Raw genomic sequence first — 25,643 nt, forward strand, 5'->3', positions numbered from 1 at the left:
GCAGGTACTGGCGGGCACAGCTGGTATACAGGCAGGCAGGTACTGGCGCGCACGGATGGTATACAGGAAGGCAGGTAGACAGGCTGGATAGGGACCAGTAAAGACTGGGATACAGGAGCAGAGCCGCAAGTGCGGATGGGAAACGGAGCAGAGCAGAGCCGCAGGTGTGGACTGGAAGCGGAGCAGAGCAGAGCTGCAGGTGCGGACGGGAAGCGGAGCAGAGCTGCATGTGCGAATGGGAATGCTGCAGAAGCGGCCAGGCGGGAATGCCGCAGGAGCGGACAGGCGGGAATACCGCAGGAGCGGCCAGGTGGAAATGCCGCAGGAGTGGCCAGGCGGGAATACCGCAGGAGCGGCCAGGCGGGAATACCGCAGGAGCGGCCAGGCGGGAATGCCACAGGAGCAGCCAGGCGAGAATTCCGCAGGAGCGGCCAGGTGGTACAGGGCTCTATTCACATGGAACAGACAGGGAAACAGGACCAGCAGAGTCAGATACACACAAGGTACTTGCTATGAAGTAGCGAGTGGACACAGAACTCACAAACAAAAGTACAGCGACAACGAGTTGGAGTTAGGTACTGGTACAGACATTGCAGTCAAAGGGAAGGATTGGACGTAGAGACAAACAGGTAACGGGCTAGGACACAGTTCAGACAGGAACTGACACAGGAATGAGATACAGGTACAAGCCTGGGTACTCAGCCCCCAGGATGGCGGAAATAGACTAGAAGTCACAGGTACAGGTAATGGGCCTGGGTACTCAGCCCCCAGGGTGGTGGAACAAGATAGATACAGGAACACAGGTACAGGCTGGGTACTCAACCCCCAGGGTGGCAGAAACAGGCAAGATACAGGACAGGACAGGACCTGGGAACTCACAGTTGCACAGAACACACTGAAAGATAGTGATGCTCAGGCCCCTCCCAATGGGTGGAGGTGGTTTAAGTATCCAGTGCCTCTCAGCAATAGGCTGGGGATATATTAGGACTGCGTGCACTGCTCCTTTAAGACCCAGGAAATTCCAGCGCCACCGCCCTAAGTCAGCAGACAAGAGACATGCACGTTGCAAGTAGAGGAGCATAGTGCGCAGCCTGGACTGGCACGTAAGTTGGCGATCTTGCATGGTGGGAGATGGTAAGCCATGTCAGCACGCCGCCAGGGATGTTACACATTGATTTTGGACTCGGTGGAGATGGAGGAGGAAAGTACACAGGATGATACTACCCAGCCCAGCCTCATCTCATCTTCGCAGCACAAAATAGCTGATAATGAGGAGGAGGGGGCTGAGGAGGAGGAGGAACAGGAGATGGTTGCCTGCGCTACAGAGGGTACTACCCACACCAGCTTCATCTCGTCTGTTCAGCATGGAAGGGCTGAAGAGGAGGAGGAGAAGGAGGAGGAGAAGGAGGAGGAGAGCCGTTGTCCTCCAGGTGTGGACAGGGAAGTCTTGCCTGTTGGCAACATTTTACGTTCCACTGCCTTTCCTGTCACCCTCGCATCATACTCATTTTGGCCAACACTGATTATTGGTCATTCACCCTTCTCGACCCACACTACAAGGAGAACTTTCCATCCCTCCTTCCTGTGGCAGAGAGGGCTAGTAAAATGGTGCAATACCAAGGTACTAGTCGAACAATTAGTAAAAAAAAATCCCATCTGACAATGCTGGCAGCAGAGGTCATAGATCTTTGGGCAACCAAGGAGGAGAGACAAGGGTGACATGTAAGGTGCCCAGGACTGTAGCTGTGAGTGAGCTGCTGCTCCATAAAGCCCTGGCACATTACAAATAAATTGTGTCCCAGTCCATATGTGTTGTGCTGTGAAGTTTGGTTTGCACTGTCCTGTAGGCCAGAGGCTTCCGCTGCATCCACGTCCTCTGTCACAGGATCAGCACACACGTCAGGGGACACCTGATTCATTTTTAAGAAGTTCAACTTTACTGGATACTTCAAGTACATTAGTCTTTAAGACGCATTATCAGGCACAGCACCCTCCGGTTCTTGTTTCATTAACACAATACATTTTAAGCATTTGCTTAAGTTCAGTTTGGATTGTCCCCACTTTAACAGCTCCTGTGAGCCCTAGGGATTCCCCATCCAGCACTACAGTATTCCCGAGATCCGCTACGTTTCCCTTACATGGTTCCCTGTCCAGCTTCCTCTGTATGGAAGGGATTAAGCAACACTCCTCAGTGCCAAGTTCAGTCCGTAGGCCCCGGACGTTGAAGCAAGGTCCGCAGGAAATTTGGTACGATCTCATACTGCTAGAACGATATGTACTTCACATGACTCCAGCCCATTGCACCTTGAACTTGATCTTGACATGAACCTCACACTTACTGTAACTAACTATAGCAGGAAGTAGTTCCCCTTTTGACTTGACCTACACCCTCCCACCCTGGGCTGGTCCCAAACATTTAACTATATTATACACTATTCCTATCACTTATATACTAATAAGGCCCACCACTACCTGCCTTACTCTATCACTGCTCTGGGTACTAAACCCTAACATACATCTTATCCTAATCTATATACTATGCTTTCCCTAACTCTCAGCTGAGTGTGTAAGCAGGTTACTTGGATGCAGCAGCGCAGAGAATGAGGAGACAGTGGTACTTAGCCCACACTATTTATTTAACAAACACAAAAATCCCCACCCCACCCCCTGTACCGTACGTCTGCTCTGGAAGTAATGGCCCACAAGAACGGTCCTCTGCTACAGTCGGATCATCTCCAGACCTTGGTTTGGATCAGGTCAGATTTCTACTCGTGCAGCGTATGAATCTGCTACTGGCGAGGGGTATGAATCTGCTACTGGCGAGGGGTATGAATCTGCTACTGGCGAGGGGTATGAATCTGCTACTGGCGAGGGGTATGAATCTGCTACTAGTGCAGGGTATGAATCTGCTACTGGCGAGGGGTATGAATCTGCTACTGGTGAGGGGTATGAATCTGCTACTGGTGAGGGGTATGAATCTGCTACTGGTGAGGGGTATGAATCTGCTACTAGTGCAGGGTATGAATCTGCTACTGGCGAGGGGTATGAATCTGCTACTGGCGGGGGGTATGAATCTGCTACTGGTGAGGGGTATGAATCTGCTACTGGCGAGGGGTATGAATCTGCTACTGGCGAGGGGTATGAATCTGCTACTGGCGAGGGGTATGAATCTGCTACTAGTGCAGGGTATGAATCTGCTACTGGCGAGGGGTATGAATCTGCTACTGGCGCGGGGTATGAATCTGCTACTGGTGAGGGGTATGAATCTGCTACTGGTGAGGGGTATGAATCTGCTACTGGTGCGGGGTGCGAATCTTCTACTGGTGAGGGGTATGAATCTACTACTGGTGAGGGGTATGAATCTGCTACTGGCGAGGGGTATGAAACTGCTACTGATGCAGGGTATGAATCTGCTACTGGCGAGGGGTATGAATCTGCTACTTGTGCGAGGTATGAATCTGCTACTGGTGCGGTGTATGAATCTGCTACTAGTGCAGGGTATGAATCTGTGACTGGCGAGGGGAATGAATCTGCTACTGGCGAGGGATATGAATCTGCTACTGGTGCGGGGTATGAATCTGCTACTGGCGAGGGGTATGAATCTGCTACTGGCGAGGGGTATAAATCTGCTCCTGGTGCAGGGTATGAATCTGCTACTGGCGAGGGGTATGAATCTGCTACTGGAGAGGGGTATGAATCTGCTACTGGTGCGGGGTATGAATCTGCTAATAGTGCAGGGTATGAATCTGCTACTGGCGAGGGGTATGAATCTGCTACTAGTGCAGGGTATGAATCTGCTACTGGCAAGGGGTATGAATCTGCTACTAGTGCAGGGTATGAATCTGCTACTGGTGCGGGGTATGAATCTGCTTCTAGTGCAGGGTATGAATCTGCTACTGGCGAGGGGTATGAATCTGCTACTAGTGCAGGGTATGAATCTGCTACTGGCGAGGGGTATGAATCTGCTAATGGCGAGGGGTATGAATCTGCTGCTGGTGCAGGGCATGAATCTACTACTGGTGAGGGGTATGAATCTGCTACTAATGCAGGGTATGAATCTGCTACTGGCGAGGGGTATGAATCTGCTACTGGTGCGGGGTATGAATCTGCTACTAGTGCGGGGTATGAATCTGCTACTAGTGCAGGGTATGAATCTGCTACTAGTGCAGGGTATGAATCTGCGACTGGTGAGAGGAATGAATCTGCTACTGGTGCGGGGTATGAATCTGCTACTGGCGAGGGGTATGAATCTGATACTGGTGCAGGGTATGAATCTGCTACTGGCGAGGGGTATGAATCTGCTACTAGTGCAGGTTATGAATCTGCTACTGGCGAGGGGTATGAATCTGCTACTGGCGAGGGGTATGAATCTGCTCCTGGTGCACGGTATGAATCTGCTACTGGCGAGGGGTATGAATCTGCTACTAGTGCAGGGTATGAATCTGCTACTGGCAAGGGGTATGAATCTGCTACTAGTGCATGGTATGAATCTGCTACTGGAGAGGGGTATGAATCTGCTACTGGTGAGGGGTATGAATCTGCTCCTGGTGCAGGGTATGAATCTGCTACTGGCGAGGGGTATGAATCTGCTACTGGAGAGGGGTATAAATCTGCTACTGGTGAGGGGTATGAATCTGCTACTAGTGCAGGGTATGAATCTGCTATTGGCGAGGGATATGAATCTGCTACTGTTGCGGGGTATGAATGTGCTAATAGTGCAGGGTATGAATCTGCTACTGGCGAGGGGTATGAATCTGCTACTGGCAAGGGGTATGAATCTGCTACTGGCAAGGGGTATGAATCTGCTACTGGCGAGGGGTATGAATCTGCTACTGGCAAGGGGTATGAATCTGCTACTGGCAAGGGGTATGAATCTGCTACTGGCGAGGGGTATGAATCTGCTACTGGCGAGGGGTATGAATCTGCTACTGGTGCAGGGCATGAATCTACTACTGGTGAGGGGTATGAATATGCTACTTGTGCGAGGTATGAATCTGCTACTGGTGAGGGGTATGAATCTGCTACTGGCGAGGGGTATGAATCTGCTACTGGTGCAGGGCATGAATCTACTACTGGTGAGGGGTATGAATCTGCTACTGGTGCAGGGCATGAATCTACTACTGGTGAGGGGTATGAATCTGCTACTAGTGCAGGGTATGAATCTGCTACTGGCGAGGGGTATGAATCTGCTACTAGTGCGGGGTATGAATCTGCTACTGGTGCGGGGTATGAATCTGCTACTAGTGCAGGGTATGAATCTGCTACTAGTGCAGGGTATGAATCTGCTACTGGTGCGGGGTATGAATCTGCTACTAGTGCAGGGTATGAATCTGCGACTGGTGAGAGGAATATGAATCTGCTACTGGCGAGGGGTATGAATCTGCTACTGGCGAGGGGTATGAATCTGATACTGGTGAGGGTGTATGAATCTGCTACTGGTGCAGGGTGTGAATCTGCTACTGGCGAGGGGTATGAATCTGCTACTGGCGAGGGGTATGAATCTGCTACTGGCGAGGGGTATGAATCGGCTACTGGTGAGGGGTATGAATCTGCTACTGGCACGGGGTATGAATCTGCTACTGGCGCGGGGTGTGAATCTGCTACTGGTGAGGGATATGAATCTGCTACTGGTGAGGGGTATGAATCTGCTACTGGCGCGGGGTATGAATCTGCTACTGGTGAGGGGTATGAATCTGCTACTGGCGCGGGGTATGAATCTGCTACTGGTGAGGGGTATGAATCTGCTACTGGCGCGGGGTATGAATCTGCTACTGGTGAGGGGTATGAATCTGCTACTGGCGCGGGGTATGAATCTGCTACTGGTGAGGGGTATGAATCTGCTACTGGCGCGGGGTATGAATCTGCTACTGGTGAGGGGTATCAATCTGCTACTAGTGCAGGGTATGAATCTGCTACTGGTGAGGGGTATGAATCTGCTACTGGTGAGGGGTATGAATCTGCTACTGGCGCGGGGTATGAATCTGCTACTGGTGAGGGGTATGAATCTGCTACTGGTGAGGGGTATGAATCTGCTACTGGTGCGGGGTGCGAATCTTCTACTGGTGAGGGGTATGAATCTACTACTGGTGAGGGGTATCAATCTGCTACTGGCGAGGGGTATGAAACTGCTACTGATGCAGGGTATGAATCTGCTACTGGCGAGGGGTATGAATCTGCTACTTGTGCGAGGTATGAATCTGCTACTGGTGCGGTGTATGAATCTGCTACTAGTGCAGGGTATGAATCTGTGACTGGCGAGGGGAATGAATCTGCTACTGGCGAGGGATATGAATCTGCTACTGGTGCGGGGTATGAATCTGCTACTGGCGAGGGGTATGAATCTGCTACTGGCGAGGGGTATAAATCTGCTCCTGGTGCAGGGTATGAATCTGCTACTGGCGAGGGGTATGAATCTGCTACTGGAGAGGGCTATGAATCTGCTACTGGTGCGGGGTATGAATCTGCTAATAGTGCAGGGTATGAATCTGCTACTGGCGAGGGGTATGAATCTGCTACTAGTGCAGGGTATGAATCTGCTACTGGCAAGGGGTATGAATCTGCTACTAGTGCAGGGTATGAATCTGCTACTGGTGCGGGGTATGAATCTGCTTCTAGTGCAGGGTATGAATCTGCTACTGGCGAGGGGTATGAATCTGCTACTAGTGCAGGGTATGAATCTGCTACTGGCAAGGGGTATGAATCTGCTACTGGCGAGGGGTATGAATCTGCTGCTGGTGCAGGGCATGAATCTACTACTGGTGAGGGGTATGAATCTGCTACTAATGCAGGGTATGAATCTGCTAATGGCGAGGGGTATGAATCTGCTACTGGTGCGGGGTATGAATCTGCTACTAGTGCGGGGTATGAATCTGCTACTAGTGCAGGGTATGAATCTGCTACTAGTGCAGGGTATGAATCTGCGACTGGTGAGAGGAATGAATCTGCTACTGGTGCGGGGTATGAATCTGCTACTGGCGAGGGGTATGAATCTGATACTGGTGCAGGGTATGAATCTGCTACTGGCGAGGGGTATGAATCTGCTACTAGTGCAGGTTATGAATCTGCTACTGGCGAGGGGTATGAATCTGCTACTGGCGAGGGGTATGAATCTGCTCCTGGTGCACGGTATGAATCTGCTACTGGCGAGGGGTATGAATCTGCTACTAGTGCAGGGTATGAATCTGCTACTGGCAAGGGGTATGAATCTGCTACTAGTGCAGGGTATGAATCTGCTACTGGAGGGGGGTATGAATCTGCTACTGGTGAGGGGTATGAATCTGCTCCTGGTGCAGGGTATGAATCTGCTACTGGCGAGGGGTATGAATCTGCTACTGGAGAGGGGTATAAATCTGCTACTGGTGAGGGGTATGAATCTGCTACTAGTGCAGGGTATGAATCTGCTATTGGCGAGGGGTATGAATCTGCTACTGTTGCGGGGTATGAATGTGCTAATAGTGCAGGGTATGAATCTGCTACTGGCGAGGGGTATGAATCTGCTACTGGCAAGGGGTATGAATCTGCTACTGGCAAGGGGTATGAATCTGCTACTGGCGAGGGGTATGAATCTGCTACTGGCGAGGGGTATGAATCTGCTACTGGTGCAGGGCATGAATCTACTACTGGTGAGGGGTATGAATATGCTACTTGTGCGAGGTATGAATCTGCTACTGGTGAGGGGTATGAATCTGCTACTGGCAAGGGGTATGAATCTGCTACTGGCAAGGGGTATGAATCTGCTACTGGCGAGGGGTATGAATCTGCTACTGGCGAGGGGTATGAATCTGCTACTGGTGCAGGGCATGAATCTACTACTGGTGAGGGGTATGAATCTGCTACTGGTGCAGGGCATGAATCTACTACTGGTGAGGGGTATGAATCTGCTACTAGTGCAGGGTATGAATCTGCTACTGGCGAGGGGTATGAATCTGCTACTAGTGCGGGGTATGAATCTGCTACTGGTGCGGGGTATGAATCTGCTACTAGTGCAGGGTATGAATCTGCTACTAGTGCAGGGTATGAATCTGCTACTGGTGCGGGGTATGAATCTGCTACTAGTGCAGGGTATGAATCTGCGACTGGTGAGAGGAATATGAATCTGCTACTGGCGAGGGGTATGAATCTGCTACTGGCGAGGGGTATGAATCTGATACTGGTGAGGGTGTATGAATCTGCTACTGGTGCAGGGTGTGAATCTGCTACTGGCGAGGGGTATGAATCTGCTACTGGCGAGGGGTATGAATCGGCTACTGGTGAGGGGTATGAATCTGCTACTGGCGCGGGGTATGAATCTGCTACTGGTGAGGGGTATGAATCTGCTACTAGTGCAGGGTATGAATCTGCTACTGGTGAGGGGTATGAATCTGCTACTGGTGAGGGGTATGAATCTGCTACTGGCGCGGGGTATGAATCTGCTACTGGTGAGGGGTATGAATCTGCTACTGGTGAGGGGTATGAATCTGCTACTGGCGCGGGGTATGAATCTGCTACTGGTGAGGGGTATGAATCTGCTACTAGTGCAGGGTATGAATCTGCTACTGGTGAGGGGTATGAATCTGCTACTGGTGAGGGGTATGAATCTGCTACTGGTGAGGGGTATGAATCTGCTACTGGTGAGGGGTATGAATCTGCTACTGGCGCGGGGTATGAATCTGCTACTGGTGAGGGGTATGAATCTGCTACTGGTGAGGGGTATGAATCTGCTACTGGTGCGGGGTGCGAATCTTCTACTGGTGAGGGGTATGAATCTACTACTGGTGAGGGGTATGAATCTGCTACTGGCGAGGGGTATGAAACTGCTACTGATGAGGGGTATGAATCTGCGACTGGTGAGAGGAATATGAATCTGCTACTGGCGAGGGGTATGAATCTGCTACTGGTGCGGGGTATGAATCTGATACTGGTGAGGGTGTATGAATCTGCTACTAGTGCAGGGTATGAATCTGCTACTGGCGCGGGGTATGAATCTGCTACTGGTGAGGGGTATGAATCTGCTACTGGTGAGGGGTATGAATCTGCTACTGGTGCGGGGTATGAATCTGATACTGGTGAGGGTGTATGAATCTGCTACTAGTGCAGGGTATGAATCTGCTACTGGCGCGGGGTATGAATCTGCTACTGGCGCGGGGTATGAATCTGCTACTGGTGAGGGGTATGAATCTGCTACTAGTGCAGGGTATGAATCTGCTACTGGCGCGGGGTATGAATCTGCTACTGGTGAGGGGTATGAATCTGCTACTGGTGCGGGGTGCGAATGTTCTACTGGTGCTGCTTATGGTCACGGATCTTCCTATCAGCTCAGGCCTTCTCTGGCATCTGATCACTTCCGGGCTCTTCTGTGGTGATGGTGGCTGTAGGTCCACCTAGCAGCCAAATGACTTTTCCTGGTTAAGGTTCTGGCGCCAACTGCCTCTTCTCAGCCCAGTCAGGCATTTTATAATTAGTCACTGCGACACAGGTGTCGTCTGACCCAGTGTCGTCTTTAAACTCTTCCTCTTGGAAAATAGGATCTCCCTATTCAGTTCCTACTACTCTAATTCTTCCTTTATTTTCACTTTCGTCTTTGACCAGCAGATGGCGGTGTTTCCTTGCAGTTACTCAGCTAGGCATCAACTATACTCATCTCTCCACAAGTGTACCAGAGTTACCTTGCAGTACCCGAAGAGCAGCATCAGCACTATAACACTATACTTTAGCTACATTCAGGGTCGGACTGGGGCACCGGGACACTGGAGAATTTTCCAGTGGGCCCGGGTCCTCAGCGTGCCCCCGAGCAGGATGCACGGGGGCCCCTGGTTAACATGGCCGCCAGTGCTCCGCACTTCAAGGGCCCGGAGGGTCAGGTGGGGCCTTGCAGGGCAGCTGATGAGGGCAATCTGGCCTACTTCTCGGACCCCCAGGCTCCAGGGGGGCCCATGGCCAGATTGCCCTCTTCCTGTGCGGCGGACAGGGTCGATCCCTCCAGCTCCGCTGCCGACAGGAGGAAAATGGCAGCGGAGCTGTAGTGATCTGTCCTGTGCTTCCTGCCCGGCGCTTCCTCCCTCACACAGGCCCGCGCTGCTTGATGACGTCATCATGCAGCGCGGGCCTGTGTCAGGGAGAAAGACGCCGGGCAGGAAGCACAGGGACGGTGCTGCGGGGGAGCGCGTTGAGAGGTAAGTTTTTTTTTTGAGGGAGAGCAATGATGATTGAGGAGGTGGAGGGAGATATGACATGGTGGGGGATGATATGGCATGGTAATAGGGAAGGTGGGGGGTGATATGACATGGTGGGGGAAGATATGGCATGGCAATGGGGGAGGTGGGGGGAGATATAGCATGGCAATGGGGGAAGTGGGGGGAGATATGACATGGTGGGGGATATATGGCATGGCAATGGGGAGGTGGGGGGAGATATGCATGGCATGGTGATGGAGGAGGTGGGGGGAGATATGGCATGGCAATGGTGGAGGTGGGGGGAGATATGGCATGGCATGGTGATGGAGGAGGTGGGGGGAGATATGGCATGGCAATGGTGGAGGTGGGGGGAGATATGGCATGGCTATGGGGGGAGATATGACATGGCAATGGGGGAGGTGGGGGGAGATATAGCATGGCAATGGGGGAAGTGGGGGGTGATATGACATGGTGGGGGATATATAGCATGGCAATGGGGGAGGTGGAGGGAGATATGACATGGTGGGGGATATATGGCATGGCAATGGGGAGGTGGGGGGAGATATGCATGGCATGGTGATGGAGGAGGTGGGGGGAGATATGGCATGGTGATGGAGGAGGTGGGGGGAGATATGGCATGGCAATGGTGGAGGTGGGGGGAGATATGGCATGGCTATGGAGGAGGTGGGGGGAGATATGACATGGCAATGGGGGAAGATATGGCATGGCAATGGGGGAGGTGGGGGGAGATATGACATGGCAATGGGGGAATATATGGCATGGCAATGGGGGAGGTGGGGGGAGATATGACATGGGGGATATATGGCATGACAATGGGGGAAGATATGGCATGGCAATGGGGGATGTGGGGGGAGATATGACATGGTGGGGGATATATGGCATGACAATGGGGGAGGTGGGGGGAGATATGCATGGCATGGTGATGGAGGAGGTAGGGGAGATATGACATGGCATTAGTGATAGAGGAGGTGGGGGAGATATGGCAATGATGATGGAGCAGGTGGAGGGAGATATGTCACACCCTTACAGACACACACCAGGTCCAACAGAGGCATGTGAACACTATCAAAGGTCAGGGACAGTTTTCTCAGACCCTCCCAGGGCCCAGGCCCTAATGTGCAGGGTTGTCTGACAAGGAGGGAAAAGTTTGGGAAGATGCTGAGGGAGTACCTCGCCGACCGTACCAACGTCCTCCGTGATTCCTCTGTGCCTTATAATTATTGGGTATCCTAGCTGTATACGTGGAATGCACTGGCTCTCTATGCCTTGGAGGTCCTGGCCTGCCCTGCCGCCAGCGTTTTATCAGAGCGGGTTTTTAGTGCCGCTGGTGGAATTATAACTGATAAGCGCATCCTGAAAATCAACATCAACTGGAAATGCTGACAGGCTGACTCTTATAAAAATGAATAAGGCCAGAATTGGCCCAGAATTCTCAACGCCACTGGATGACAGCAGCAGAACATAAAGCCAATTCAAATGTTCCTTTTATTTTTTGGTGTATTACTATGCACACCTCCTTCACACACAAAAAAGAGTATACGGTTCATGGTTTCTTCTTTTTTTTGCCTTCCTCCTCCTCCACCATATCAACAGGATCATCATGAGGCCCTCCCTCACAAGTTTTAGAGAGTCATCAGGTGGCCCTCGCTCATCATTTTTAGAGGGTCATCAGGTGGCCTTCGCTCATAATGTTTAGAAGGTCATCAGGGAGCCTTCACTCATAATTTATTCCCATGCACCCCTTCTCACCTAAAAAAGAGTACAGGGTTCATGGTTTCTTTTTTTTCTTGTCCTCCTCCTCCTCCTTCACCATATCAACAGGGTCATCATATAATGTATAATTTGGTTTGTGGGAAGCTGGGTATTATACTGTACTGTGTGCTCAGTGACATATTGTCAGATTTCATTTTCTGTATATGCAACTGGTATCTGTAGACTTATTTTTGTGCTGCCATGTAGTTTGAAGCATTTTCTCCAATCTCTTATCACACTGTGATATATTTATCTTTTGTCCTCAGCCTAATTCTTTCCACCTGTTGTTTACATTCCTTTTTTAGATTCTGTTATTATAACCAATTTATATTGGTTATAATTAATTTCAATTGAGTATACTGTTGTTATGTAGTCTTCTGTAGGTATTTATTGTATTTATGACTATATGATAGTTCAAAAAATATTTTTTTCTATTACATTCATTCTCTTCAATTATTCCTTATATACTAGTCATTATACAGGAAAGAATGTTTCCTAACATTTTTTCCCGTAAATCAATTTTATCTTTGGTTTTATATGTTTTATTGTCAGTTCGTAAAATTTCAGTAATACTCATTGTTCCCAGCAGCGACCTGGGAGTCAGAGATGCATCCAGGCATCTTCCCTGTGCTGTTCCCATTCCATTTAAGCACTATTTCCATTCACTTCAATGATTTTTCTGCCCCCCCCCCCTTCCTCCTGTTGGGGCCTTCTGGAAAAATGCTCGAGTTTCCCATTGACTTCCATTATTCTCGTTACTCGAACCTGTCCATGAGTCCGACCTGTTCAATTTGAGTACCGAACACTCGAGCATTTTAGTTTTAGTGCTTGATCTTCAGTACTGTGTGACAACAGAAGGAAAAGGGTGGCTGGTGTTGATGCTGAAGTTCATAGAAGACATTTGAGAGCTCATAGTTTAGAATCTCTTAGTTATTCTTTTTTTTTGTGACCCCAAGAACCTCTCAGGAACGTTGAGCAAAAAGATTTGAAGGACTCTGGCCCAGTACCCATGTTAGTAGTTTGTGGCTATCAGAACAGTGTCCTACAACCTCTTCCTTCCTGTGGGCATCACCGACTCTTTTTCTGTTTAGTAGACTTGGAATGACAACATTATACCACCACAATGAAAGCAGTTTATCTGTTTTCTAATACGATTCCTGCATATGTCGGCCTCCACATGCTTCGCTATCGCTGCTCTTGACTAGGGACTGTAGGGCCGTCAAGTCAGGTTGGAAATTCTCTTTAAGTCTCCGTTTTGTCCTTTATAGTTATTAATTTTCTATGTTCTTTACTTTTTTCTAGCCTCATCCACATCGGCCATCGAAATAGTGAGTATAATCTACATGCATACAATATGGAACATTTTAGGTTTGGGAACATTGCAGTAGAGTTATCAAAAGTGTATAACTGGTGGAAGAACATAGTTTTAACCTTGATAGTTTCACATTAGACCTAAAGAAGTTGAGCCTTTTCCATGACTATGATCCCTCCCCATGAATGTAAAAAGAGGGAATCCCACTTGGGACCCCTCTATTAGCCAAAATGGAATGCCACTAGAAAAATCATATCCTTCACTGGGAGCACAGAGGACTACTGTTTTTTGTTGGCCCTTGTGTATAAGGATTACAATGGACCTCTTCCCTGCCCTACTGTTGGCCTGTAAAGTATGTTTTACCCAGATTGCCTTTGGCTTTCACGCCCAATAGGCTTTTGCATCTGCCCATCTTTCTCTGTCTGGTATGTTTACCCAGAGTGGCTTTGATCCCTCAGGCCCAGTAGGCCCATGTATCTGCCCACGTTTCTCTCTCTGTTATGTTTACCCACACTGCCTTCGGCCCCTTTGTCCCATTGGGCTGTTGTATCTGTCCATGCTTCTCTGTCTGAAGGATTTGGCACATTTCAATAGGTGCAACACAACCTTTGAAGGAGAAGTGTGTAGGAAGCTTTGGTGGCCTGTTCACCACTGCTGAGCCTTGTAGGATACTGTCTCAATAATCATGAGCTCCCCTGAAAAACCATCAACCTATTTCTGTGGTGTATGTTATCTATATTATCTTCAACTGTACAAAAATATAATTGTAAAGAAACATTATCCAAAAATACTAATTATTTTCTTACTTTTTTCCTTGCAGGTTGATGCGACTGCCACTTACGCCGTTGTGAAGCATAGACCCCACTGAACGTGACATACCAATCACATTGTGCTTTATCTTGTCATAAACACTCTATCTGGATTACAAATAATAAAACATTTTCAACTTTCGATCTGGTATACTATAAATGCAGGGGAGTAACAATTGTGGTAGCAAAGGGTGCGACTGCATCCAGGTCCATGCTGGAGGGGGGCTGCCGACGCCAGCGCCTACTTCAGCTGGATGTGCGTCTGAGGATGGGGGACATATATACTAGGATCGGCCCAGGATGGAGGACATATGTGAGAATGGATACAGGATGGGGAACACATATACCAGGATGCTTCCAGGTAGGAAGTCATATATAACAGGATGGGGGAAATATATGTACCAGCAAGAGGGACATACATACATACATACCTACCAGGAAAGGGATATGTATACAGGATGGGGGATATTTATACCACGATGGGGATATACACAGCAGGATGGGGGACATATATACCAGGATGGGGGACATATATACCAGGAAGGAAGACATATATATCAGGAAGGAGGACATACAGTATATACCAGGAAGGGAATATGTATACAGGAATGGGAATATTTATACCAGGATGGGGGACATATATACCATAATGGCGCCCAGGATGAGGGACACATATACCAAGAAGGTGGACATATATACCAGGAAGGGGCCCAGGATGGGGGGGGGCATGTATACCAGGATGAAGGACATATATACCAAGATGGGGCTTAGGATGGGGGACACACAAACCAAGAAGGGAGACATATTTACCTGGAAGAGATCCAGGATGGGGAACATTCATACCTGGAAGGGGCCCAGGATGGGGAACATATGTACCTGGAAGGGGTCCAGGATAGACTGACATATACTCTTGGAAGGGCCCCAGGATGGAGGACAATACTACATAATGAAGGGGAGGAACACATATGTCTTTAGAGGATTTGGAACACTAAAAGGGCCCATACATCTGACCAACATGTGGGGGGGGCCCAGATCTAAATTTTGCATCGAGGCCCATCAGACTCTTGTTATACCACTGTTATAAATGTATATGTATCAAATTCCTCCTGAAATTGGAGCAAATATGATTAATGTCTTCAGATCTGCCAAATCTCAAAGGGTCGTTTACTTATGTAGCTATAAATTTTGCTATTATGTAAAAACCCTAAATGTATGTACGTATCGCCTATATTCATCAAGGGTATGAAAAAACGAGCACTCCCTTAAACATTGGAGATCGTTGTAAATCGCAAGCTATTAGCTATGTATTTTATATTCTTAGTGGCTGTGAACTGAATGTTTTAAGTTAGCATTACCGCTGTCATAACAATAAGAAAGAGATTTTATCTTTCTATTTTGTTCAAAAAAATGTTTTTGCTGGTGTTTAGGGTAGAACTTGAACCACTTTGGGTCTCATAAGCTTCGGTGATCTCCACTCTCTCCGACATTGGTAATTGATGCAACATAATGCTTGAAAAAGAAATGATCTACACCTTTGAGCAATATAAATGAATAAAAACAAAAAACACCAAAAGAAAAATAAATAACTCAGTCCTGGTAGTTTTTAAATTCTTTTTTTTTTTTGCATTATTTTTATTTTTTTTTTTTTTTCAGAAAAATCAAGTGAAAAATGTAGTATTCTAATTCTGTTTGAAATATTCAAAATTCTTAAAAAAAATTAATTATAAGCCTACGTTAAGACAATGAAGGTCACATTAGGGCCACAGAACAATAGGTAAGATCACATTTAGACCATGTGGGCATGAAGATCAACATATAGGCAAAAGTAGACTCAAAGGGGAGAACCTTTAGGCCGTAGCAAAGATGTGGATGGAGGGTGAGGGAATACAGTAAAGGTGTGAAGAATGACATGTAGGGCATAAATAAGGCATATAAACATACTGGATCTATTGGCCTAGTACATTCATGAATGGCTACATATACACATACTGGCCAAGGGGAGACCTCCTGGACTCCAGTAAGAGTTGACAAATTTCCCTTGCTCATGCTGCAGCCTAAGAAACTCCAGAATGCTTGGAAGAGGACGATATGCCCCCAAAATACCATGGCAATGAGAAAACACCTTTGGTGAAGCTCCGACGTAAAATCCCCTCCTGGAAGGGCATCCTGAAAAGTTAGAAAGTATGCATAAAGGCCCCAGTGAAGGGATGAAGGAAGGATGAAGGAAATGTAAGGACCACCATCAAAGCATGAAGAAGTACATCTCTATTTTGAAGGTTTAAAGGCTACACAGGGGCCACAATAAGGGCAACACTTTGGCAATTTAGTACACAGGGGGACAAATTCTAGTCACAATAAAACCATTGAGGGCCACATTTGTAGTAAACAGACGGAGTGCACCCATGGCCAAGTCATTATTCATTTGTTCCTCTCATATTCTCCTGTCTTTTCAGTGAAGGGAATTGGAAGTTCTGAAAGCAAAATAGAAAAATTAGAAATGAGGAACAAAACCACTGCTTTTACCCCCAGATACACATCCTTTTTTTCTTAGAATGTTCCCCCAAAAAATTAAGCTCATCACTAGATGTCCCATCACCTTGATCAACAGTGATCATCTGGAAACTGTTGGGAAGCATGTGTTCAATTCCCCCGCAGTCAGGGTTGGACTGGCCCACCAGAGAATCCTCCGGTGGGCCCTGGCTTCTCCTTCAGGAGAGTTCATAGTGCAAACCTTGCAGCTGCTATGAGGCTCTTGAGTGGGGGAGAAAGGTGGCCCCTCAGAATCATATCCTCTGGTGGGCCCTATGTTCTTCAGTATGACACTGCCTGCAGTTTCCCCACAGGAGAAACGAAGCATTATACATATAACATTGAAAACAATGGTTTGTCAGTGTAATGCATGATAGTTTTAAGTCCTCCAAAGAGTGATAGAGAGACACTCTTTGTAGCTCCTCTCTTGTCCAGTCAACCCTAAAAGAAGAACTCCGGTTAACACTCTGCATTGTCTAGTGGGGTATCTAAACCGGAACTGTTCTTAATTATTAATTTGGACTAATGTACCTTCATAAAAGAAACAAGGAGCCATTTTAATGTTAAAGCAATAAGTACTGACCTCTCAATATTTTCCATATTTTCCATGAGAAGAACCTTATCTTCAACCTTTTCCACGAACACTGGAGATCAATAATAGGATAAAATGTTACTATGAATAAACCCTTTCTACCCAAAGATACCCATAGGCACAAAAAGAAGAAAAAACATGATCAAATGTCCCCAATATTAGTCAAAATACAACACTTTTTTATTGAGAAACCAGAAGTGGGGTAAGGGGGTATATACACACATGTGAGGAATCAGGAACCCACATACCAATAAACATCATTAGCATATAAATATATGTCAAACAACCCGATAGTAAATTTACATGAGTTAAAGGGGTTGTCCAGTCAATACTGATAAGTTTGCAGTCACACTGTTTGACTGCAGACTTATGAATCCCCCCAGTGCATGCACTGTACGCTGCGGGGATTCGCCAGTTTCAGACCCAGGACCGGAGGATATGTATGAATTTTACATACCCCCGGCCAGTGGTGGGCATGGCCTTTCTCTCCATACACTGGTATAGAGACGAGGCTGCGCCCCGTCTAGTGATGCGGAGGCCAATGGGCGTGTTCGAATAGAGGGCGAGTCCACACTCAATACAAGTGTATGGGGAGAGAGGATGCGCCCACTGGCCTGGAGTATGTATAACTCATACATACCCTTCGGTTCCGGGTCTGAAACCGGCAAATCCCTGCAGCGCAGTGTGTGCGCTGGGAGGATTCATATTACACACACCAGGGCTCCCCCTGACAAAGGCTGTGACAAAACGCGCGTTGGAGTGGACGCATGTGTTAGCCCTGGTGTGTATAATTAGTACAAGTCCCAGGTAATTTTTACTCTATACAATACTTGATACACTTACAAATGCAGTCACACTGCTAACCCTGGGCACTGATATACATCTCCCTTACATACAGATTTGGGTTATGCAATTGTGCATTAACTCATGTAAATTTACTATTGGGTTCTTTGACATATATTTATATACCATTGATGCTTTTTGGTATGTGCGTCCCTGTTTCCTCACATGTGTGTTTATACCCCTTTCCCCCACTTTTGGTTTCTCAGTACATTTTTTTTAGTATTTTCACTATTATTGGGGACATCTGATTGTGTTTTTTCTTCTTTTTGTGCTTATCTCAATTTACTATTTGTCCTGACATGTTTAAAGGGTCCAATTACATCATTCACATGTTATACATATTATTCTACAATATGTTATATACTATATTTTACACATGCTACATTTTTCTATGAGTAATTTTTGCCAAAGATTCCCATACCCAACCCACCTGCAAACTATAAAATGGTGGCAAGGCTACATCAGAAGATGCACTTTATTACTCAGGAGGAGTAAATTCCCATGAATTGAGGAAAATCAAGCGTGAAGCTGCCAAGATGCCATTTGCCACCAGTTTTGCCATATTTCAGAGCTGCAACATTACTGGAGTATCAAAAAGCACAAGGTGTGCGATACTCAGGGACATGGCCAAGGTAAGGAAGGCTGAAAAACCACCACCTTTGTGTAACGGGTCCGGGAGGCGGAACCTCTGAGCTACTATACAAGGGGGCGGCCCTTGTAAGGGAGCGGGTGGCAGTCTCTGGATGAACGGACAGGGAGATACGGCAAGTGATCAGGGCAGTCTCTGGGTAAGGGGTAGGTACGACCTGTGATGGCAGAGCCTCCGGGTAGGCAAGCAGGCAGATGGTAGATGGGTGCTCCCAGGTGAGCAAGCGAGAGTCTCTGGAATAGCAGGTGGTCACGGCACGTGACGGCGGAGCCTCAGGACTGGCAGGCAGGCAGGTAACGGAGATGCGCTCCCAGGTGAGCGGGCAAGAGTCTCTGAGATAGCTGGTGGTCACAGCACGTGACAACGGAGCCTCCGGGCTGGCAAGCAGGCAGGTAACGGAGAAGCGCTCCCAGGTGAGCGGGCAAGCTGGTCCATAGACAGACTGACCGGAGTAGTAAAGCAGACCGTCGGACCTCAGGCAAGCAGGCAGGTAGCTGATATGCGCTCCCAGGTGAGCGGGCAGGCTGGTCCTTAGACAGACTGACAGGAGAAGTAAGGCAGACCGTCGGACCTCAGACTGGCAGACAGGTAACAAGTATTCAGGCAGGAATCAGGCAGGTAACTGGCAGGAATCAGGCAGGTAACTGGCAGGTAACTGGCAGGTAACTGGCAACGGGACCTGAGGGCTGAAGCACAGGTGAGACACAGGTGCAAACAACATTGCTCGGGCACCTCCATTTTGGAGGAGGTGCCATATATATGATGAAGTCCTCCGGCCATTGGCCGGGGACCCTTTAGGGCGGCGCGCGCGGCCCCTTTAAGAGGAGGGGAGCGCGCGCGCGCGCGCCCTAAGCACAGGGGCCGGGAAGGAGCGCGCGCTGAGAGCAGAGCAGGAGGAGGACGCCGGGACGGAGCGCGCGCTGACAGCAGAGCGGGGGGAAGATGCCGGGCACGGAGCAGAGCGGTGAGGGGAGCAGCGTCCCTGCCTAGCAGAGGGCAGGGACGCCAGCGCTACAGTACCCCCCCCTTTAGGCCCCCCCTTTTTTAGGCCAGACAGAAATTTAGCTAGGATGAGAGGGGCATGGATGTTCTCCCGGGGCTCCCACGTTCTCTCCTCAGGACCAAACCCCCTCCAATCTACCAGAAAAAAGGTCTTTCCTCTTACCCTTTTGCTGGCAAGAATGTTCTCTACCTCAAACTTGTCCTCAGCAGAAACCAGAGCAGGAGGCGTACCTGTAGACTTAGAAAAAGAGTTAAGTACCACAGGTTTGAGGAGAGATACATGGAAGGAGTTAGGGATCCGTAAGTTGGCCGGGAGTTTCAATTTATAGGCTACCGGGTTGATCTGACCGATGACCACCAGTGGACCGATGAACCGAGACCCTAACTTATAGGAAGGGATCTTGAGTCGGACATATTTGGACGAGAGCCAGACTTTATCCCCAGGACGGAATTGAGGAGGGTCCATCGCTAAATGCTGCCAGGGGGCAGCAGGTACTGGCAGAGGAAGAAGGCGGCCGGCCGACAGGTGTCTCGGAACTTTGTTGCGGGCGCAGGTCACACAGGCAGAAACAAAGTCCATAACATCCTTGTGCAGGTTAGGCCACCAGTAGTGTCGGGTAATAAGCTGGAGGGTCTTTTTCCGACCGGCGTGGACAGCTAGTTTAGACGAATGACCCCAGTGTAGGATTCTCTCCCGATCAGGTACCGATACGAACGTCTTACCAGGAGGGAGACAATTTAGACTCACGGGAGCCACCTGCATTACTCTGGCGGGATCGATGGGGCAGTCACATGGTCTATGAGGTGGTGATGTCTCTGCCTCCTCCTTAACAAAGACATCAGCACTAGACCAATAAGGAATCGGAAGTCCAGGTAGATTAGCTGGGATAGGAGAGGGACGGACGGAATGGACGGGAACCAGGCAGGTTTTATGACAGGCCTGTCCCCAGTGAAGGACTTCTCCGGTTTGCCAGTCAAGCACGGGTGCATGTCTCTGGAGCCAAGGCAGACCTAGCAAGAGGGCGTGAGGGAGACCAGGCAGAACGTGAAAGGAGATACTCTCTGAATGCAGCATTCCCACCTGCAGAGTAATGGATTCGGTGATGAATTGGATGGGGCGAGGTAAGAGGCCCCCATCCACGGCAACAACAGACAAGGGTACAGCCAGAGGTTTGGTGGGGATGCGGAATTTCTCCACCAGGGACTGTGAAATAAGATTTCCGGCTGCTCCAGAGTCAAGTTGGGCTAGTTCGGAATAACGATTCTCCCCGCAGATGATTGAGACTGACAACAGCAGGGATGGAGAGGATTTATTTTTGTCTAGATCGACCCCTCTGAGTGAACCTAGATACAGGCGTTCTCCCGACCTCTCCGGGCAGGCACGGATCAGATGCTCCTTACTGCCACAGTAGAAGCAGCTCCCCTCGGCACGGCGGAAATCCTGACGGGATTTGACCATCTTGGTCTGGTCGACCTGCATAGGCTCAGGAGAGTGTACCTGTGGAGAAACGGAAGGAATGACGGGTTCCTGGAAAGTAGGAGCTAGACGTGGAATCCTTCTCTCACGGGTGACCTCTTTGGCACGCTCCTGGAACCGTAGGTCAATCCGGGTGGCAAGGGTTATTAGATCATCGAGAGTGGTAGGAATGTCCCGACCAGCAAGTTCATCTTTAATACGGCCGGACAGACCCTCCCAGAAGACGGATACCAGGGCTTCGTTATCCCAGGCCAGCTCCGAGGCAAGGGTACGGAACCGTATGGCATATTGGCCCACGGTGAGGCTTCCCTGACGGAGGCGAAGCAGTGAAGATGCGGATGAGGTCCTCCGTCCGGGTTCGTCGAAGGCTTTCCGGAAAGCCATGAGAAAGGCAGGCAAGTCGGACACCAGGGGATCTCCTCTCTCCCATAGAGGATTTAGCCAGGCCAGGGCCTCCCCGGTGAGATGGGACATGATAAAGGCAATTTTGGCTCGGTCGGAGTTAAACTGGTGGGATAATAGTTCAAAATGCAGGGTGCACTGATTTATGAAGCCCCGAGCCAGGACGGAGTCGCCTCCGAAGCGAGGAGGTGCAGAGAGCCGGGGTCTGGAAAAGGATACCATGGTACTGGCGGAGGTTGTTGGTGGATCAGACAGAGTGTTCAGGCGAGTATTAACATTCCGCAGGTGACCCAGGATGGTCTCCTGTTGGGACCTCTGACGGGACAGTTCAAGACAGAGGTCCGAGAGCGAGGGAGCTTGGGTGCCACCGGGTTCCATGGCCCGAGCAAACTGTAACGGGTCCGGGAGGCGGAACCTCTGAGCTACTATACAAGGGGGCGGCCCTTGTAAGGGAGCGGGTGGCAGTCTCTGGATGAACGGACAGGGAGATACGGCAAGTGATCAGGGCAGTCTCTGGGTAAGGGGTAGGTACGACCTGTGATGGCAGAGCCTCCGGGTAGGCAAGCAGGCAGATGGTAGATGGGTGCTCCCAGGTGAGCAAGCGAGAGTCTCTGGAATAGCAGGTGGTCACGGCACGTGACGGCGGAGCCTCAGGACTGGCAGGCAGGCAGGTAACGGAGATGCGCTCCCAGGTGAGCGGGCAAGAGTCTCTGAGATAGCTGGTGGTCACAGCACGTGACAACGGAGCCTCCGGGCTGGCAAGCAGGCAGGTAACGGAGAAGCGCTCCCAGGTGAGCGGGCAAGCTGGTCCATAGACAGACTGACCGGAGTAGTAAAGCAGACCATCGGACCTCAGGCAAGCAGGCAGGTAGCTGATATGCGCTCCCAGGTGAGCGGGCAGGCTGGTCCTTAGACAGACTGACAGGAGTAGTAAGGCAGACCGTCGGACCTCAGACTGGCAGACAGGTAACAAGTATTCAGGCAGGAATCAGGCAGGTAACTGGCAGGAATCAGGCAGGTAACTGGCAGGTAACTGGCAGGTAACTGGCAACGGGACCTGAGGGCTGAAGCACAGGTGAGACACAGGTGCAAACAACATTGCTCGGGCACCTCCATTTTGGAGGAGGTGCCATATATATGATGAAGTCCTCCGGCCATTGGCCGGGGACTCTTTAGGGCGGCGCGCACGGCCCCTTTAAGAGGAGGGGAGCGCGCGCGCGCGCGCCCTAAGCACAGGGGCCGGGAAGGAGCGCGCGCTGAGAGCAGAGCAGGAGGAGGACGCCGGGACGGAGCGCGCGCTGACAGCAGAGCGGGGGGAAGATGCCGGGCACGGAGCAGAGCGGTGAGGGGAGCAGCGTCCCTGCCTAGCAGAGGGCAGGGACGCCAGCGCTACACTTTGAACAAGAAACATAAGATAAAACGTCAAGAATGGGCCAAGAAATATCTTAAGACTGATTTTTCAAAGGTTTTATGGACTGATGAAATGAGAGTGACTCTTGATGGGCCAGATGGATGGGCCAGAGGCTGGATCACTAAAGGGCAGAGAGCTCCACTCCGACTCAGACGCCAGCAAGGTGGAGGTGGGGTACTGGTATGGGCTGGTATCATCCAAGATGAACTTGTGGGACCTTTTCGGGTTGAGGATTGAGTGAAGCTCAACTCTCAGACCTACTGCCAGTTTCTGGAAGACATCTTCTTCAAGCAGTGGTACAGGAAGAAGTCGGTATCGTTCAAGAAAAACATGTTTTTCATGCAGGACAATGCTCCATCACATGCATCCAACTACTCCACAGTGTGGCTGGCCAGTAAAGGTCTAAAAGAAGAATAAATAATGACATGGCCCCTTTGTTCACCTGATCTGAACCCCATAGAGAACCTGTGGTCCATCATAAAATGTGAGATCTACAGGGAGGGAAAACAGTACACCTCTCGGAACAGTGTCTGGGAGGCTGTGGTGGCTGCTGCACGCAATGTTGATCGAAAACAGATCAAGCAACTGACAGAATCTATGGATGGAGGCTGTTGAGTGTCATCATAAAGAAAGGTGGCTATATTGATCACTAATTTTTTGGGTTTTTATGTTTTTGCATGTCAGAAATGTTTATTTCTAAATTTTGTGCACTGATATTGGTTTACCTGGTGAAAATAAACAAGTGAGATGGGATTATATTTGGTTTTTATTAAGTTGCCTAATAATTCTGCACAGTAATAGTTACCTGCACACACAGATATCCTCCTGAGATAGCCAAATCTAAAAAAAACCCACTCCAGCTTCCAAAAATATTAAGCTTGGATATTTATGAGTCTTTTGGGTTGATTGAGAACATAGTTGTTGATCAATAATAAAAATAATCCTCTAAAATACAACTTGCCTAATAATTCTGCACACAGTGTACTGTAGTTCTGCAAACAGTTCCAGAAGCTTCTGTACAATTCACATACAGAATTTTAGACAGATCTGCATGGTGAGGGTTCAGACTCTCTGCTGTGAGGTTGTGTAGCCTCCCTGCTGCTAATTACACCTCTGGTAGACGATTCCTTGGATCTTCAGGGGTCCAAGGTGAACAGTTATTGGATCCGTGATCCCTTCTAGCGAGCAGGCAGCTTGAATCCTGTGGAAAACACCTACTTTCTCCTGTAGTAGTGTTCCTTACTCTATGTGCCGCTGAACCCCTAGGAAAAAGCACTTTTCTGCCAGTCATAAAGACTGAGCAGTCTTTCAGTTTAGCATGGACCCTGGAAGTCTCTGTGCTCGCGGGACTGAGACCCGGCCTTGTGCAGCTTGTCCTTGCAGAGGGAGCACGCTTCTCTCCCCTTCACCAGGACCCTCCATGATGCTACATCTTTCCTCCTCAAAACTACAACTAGAACTCAAGCATCCCCTCCTCTATCTGAGGGATCCTGCAAAACTTGCTGGTTTGGACAAAAGTGCACAATCCTTCAGTAAGGGATCAGGTAACAATATGTGTATGTAATGAAAACAGCAGAGAACTTATCCCTCACCATAGCTGGCAATACATATGAATTATATCACACATGCAGGCCTTTTGTGGCGCTATAGACACGGGCGCCACAACTACATGTGGTCACTACCGCACTGCTCCTCACTTCTTCCTCCTAATATACTCTTCTAATGGTTCATTGCTATCCAACAATACTTCTGGGCAGCAGTTATTGCCATAACACTGCCTTTACGTCAACATCAATCCCTTTATAGGTCCATGCTGATGCCAGATTTTTCTCCTTGCATGCCGGCAGGGTTTGATGGTGCTACATACAGTGGCCTGCTGGCTCCAAACAACATTGGAAACCTCCAAAACCTAGACACTTTTGAGTGGGGTTTACATAAACCATTCTCCTTTTTGAAACAGGATATTCCTACATTTTTGCCAGGATTGTTTGCAGCAAATTCAGGACCGTTGAATACATTGACAAAACAAGAGTAAAAAAAAGGCATAAGTAGCAAGGAGAGAGAACCCCATATAGTCAACAAGTAGGGATCCACCAATCAGGACAAGAACTAATATATAAGGAGACAAGAAACCCAAAGAGGAGAAAAGAGGGCTACCCCACCTTACAAATATAATAATAATAATCTTTTTATTTATATAGCGCCAACATATTCCACAGCGCTTTACAATTCAGACAATTTACAGACATCATCCCTGTCCCCATTGGGGCTCACAATCTACATTCCCTATCAGTATGTCTTTGGAGTGTGGGAGGAAACCGGAGAACCCGGCGCAAACACAGGTGTTGCAGATGTTGTCCTTGGTGGGATTTGAACCCAGGACCCCAGTGATGGAAGGCTGCAGTGCTAACCACTATGTGGTCTAGATGCGGATGGTCTCCTCTAAAAGGTGTTTTTTTATATGTTTTATTCGGTATGTCCTGGTGAAGCAATATTATTCACACCCCTAATAAAATATTCTTTTTCTACTTACCTCTGGTGATGTGTGGTTTTCTTTGGAGAAATTGAGGCTTTACTATCTTGTTCTGATACTTGTACACAACAATAGAGATGAAAACGAGAGACGCCACCACAAAGATAATAAGCAATGGTTTCACGTATGAGCCACATTTACCTATGAAATAAGTCAAGAT

At 48.9% G+C, this 25,643-nt stretch overlaps 2 protein-coding genes across 2 annotated transcripts in view; one reads left to right on the forward strand and one right to left on the reverse strand.

Annotated features, from left to right (window-relative positions):
• The window catches only part of LOC141155397 (Fc receptor-like protein 4), a 40,910-nt gene extending 26,723 nt beyond the window's left edge, over positions 1 to 14,187 (forward strand). Inside the window, exons 11-12 of the mRNA XM_073642265.1 lie at positions 13,227 to 13,252; positions 14,057 to 14,187. Of these exons, the coding sequence (XP_073498366.1) occupies positions 13,227 to 13,252; positions 14,057 to 14,104 (74 nt within the window). The 3' untranslated portion in view covers positions 14,105 to 14,187. The remainder of the gene's footprint in view (positions 1 to 13,226; positions 13,253 to 14,056) is intronic.
• A 1,458-nt stretch (positions 14,188 to 15,645) lies between these two features.
• LOC141153985 (Fc receptor-like protein 5) overlaps positions 15,646 to 25,643 on the reverse strand; it is a 42,746-nt gene continuing 32,748 nt past the window's right edge. Inside the window, exons 16-18 of the mRNA XM_073639333.1 lie at positions 25,484 to 25,624; positions 17,158 to 17,218; positions 15,646 to 16,516 (exon numbers count right to left, since the gene is read on the reverse strand). Coding sequence (XP_073495434.1) covers positions 16,495 to 16,516; positions 17,158 to 17,218; positions 25,484 to 25,624 — 224 coding nt within the window. The 3' untranslated portion in view covers positions 15,646 to 16,494. The remainder of the gene's footprint in view (positions 16,517 to 17,157; positions 17,219 to 25,483; positions 25,625 to 25,643) is intronic.

The sequence above is a fragment of the Phyllobates terribilis genome, unplaced genomic scaffold (assembly GCF_046119375.1).
Source record: "Phyllobates terribilis strain yellow unplaced genomic scaffold, ASM4611937v1 Scaffold_7__3_contigs__length_470593459, whole genome shotgun sequence".
In the NCBI taxonomy this organism is placed as follows: domain Eukaryota; kingdom Metazoa; phylum Chordata; class Amphibia; order Anura; family Dendrobatidae; genus Phyllobates; species Phyllobates terribilis.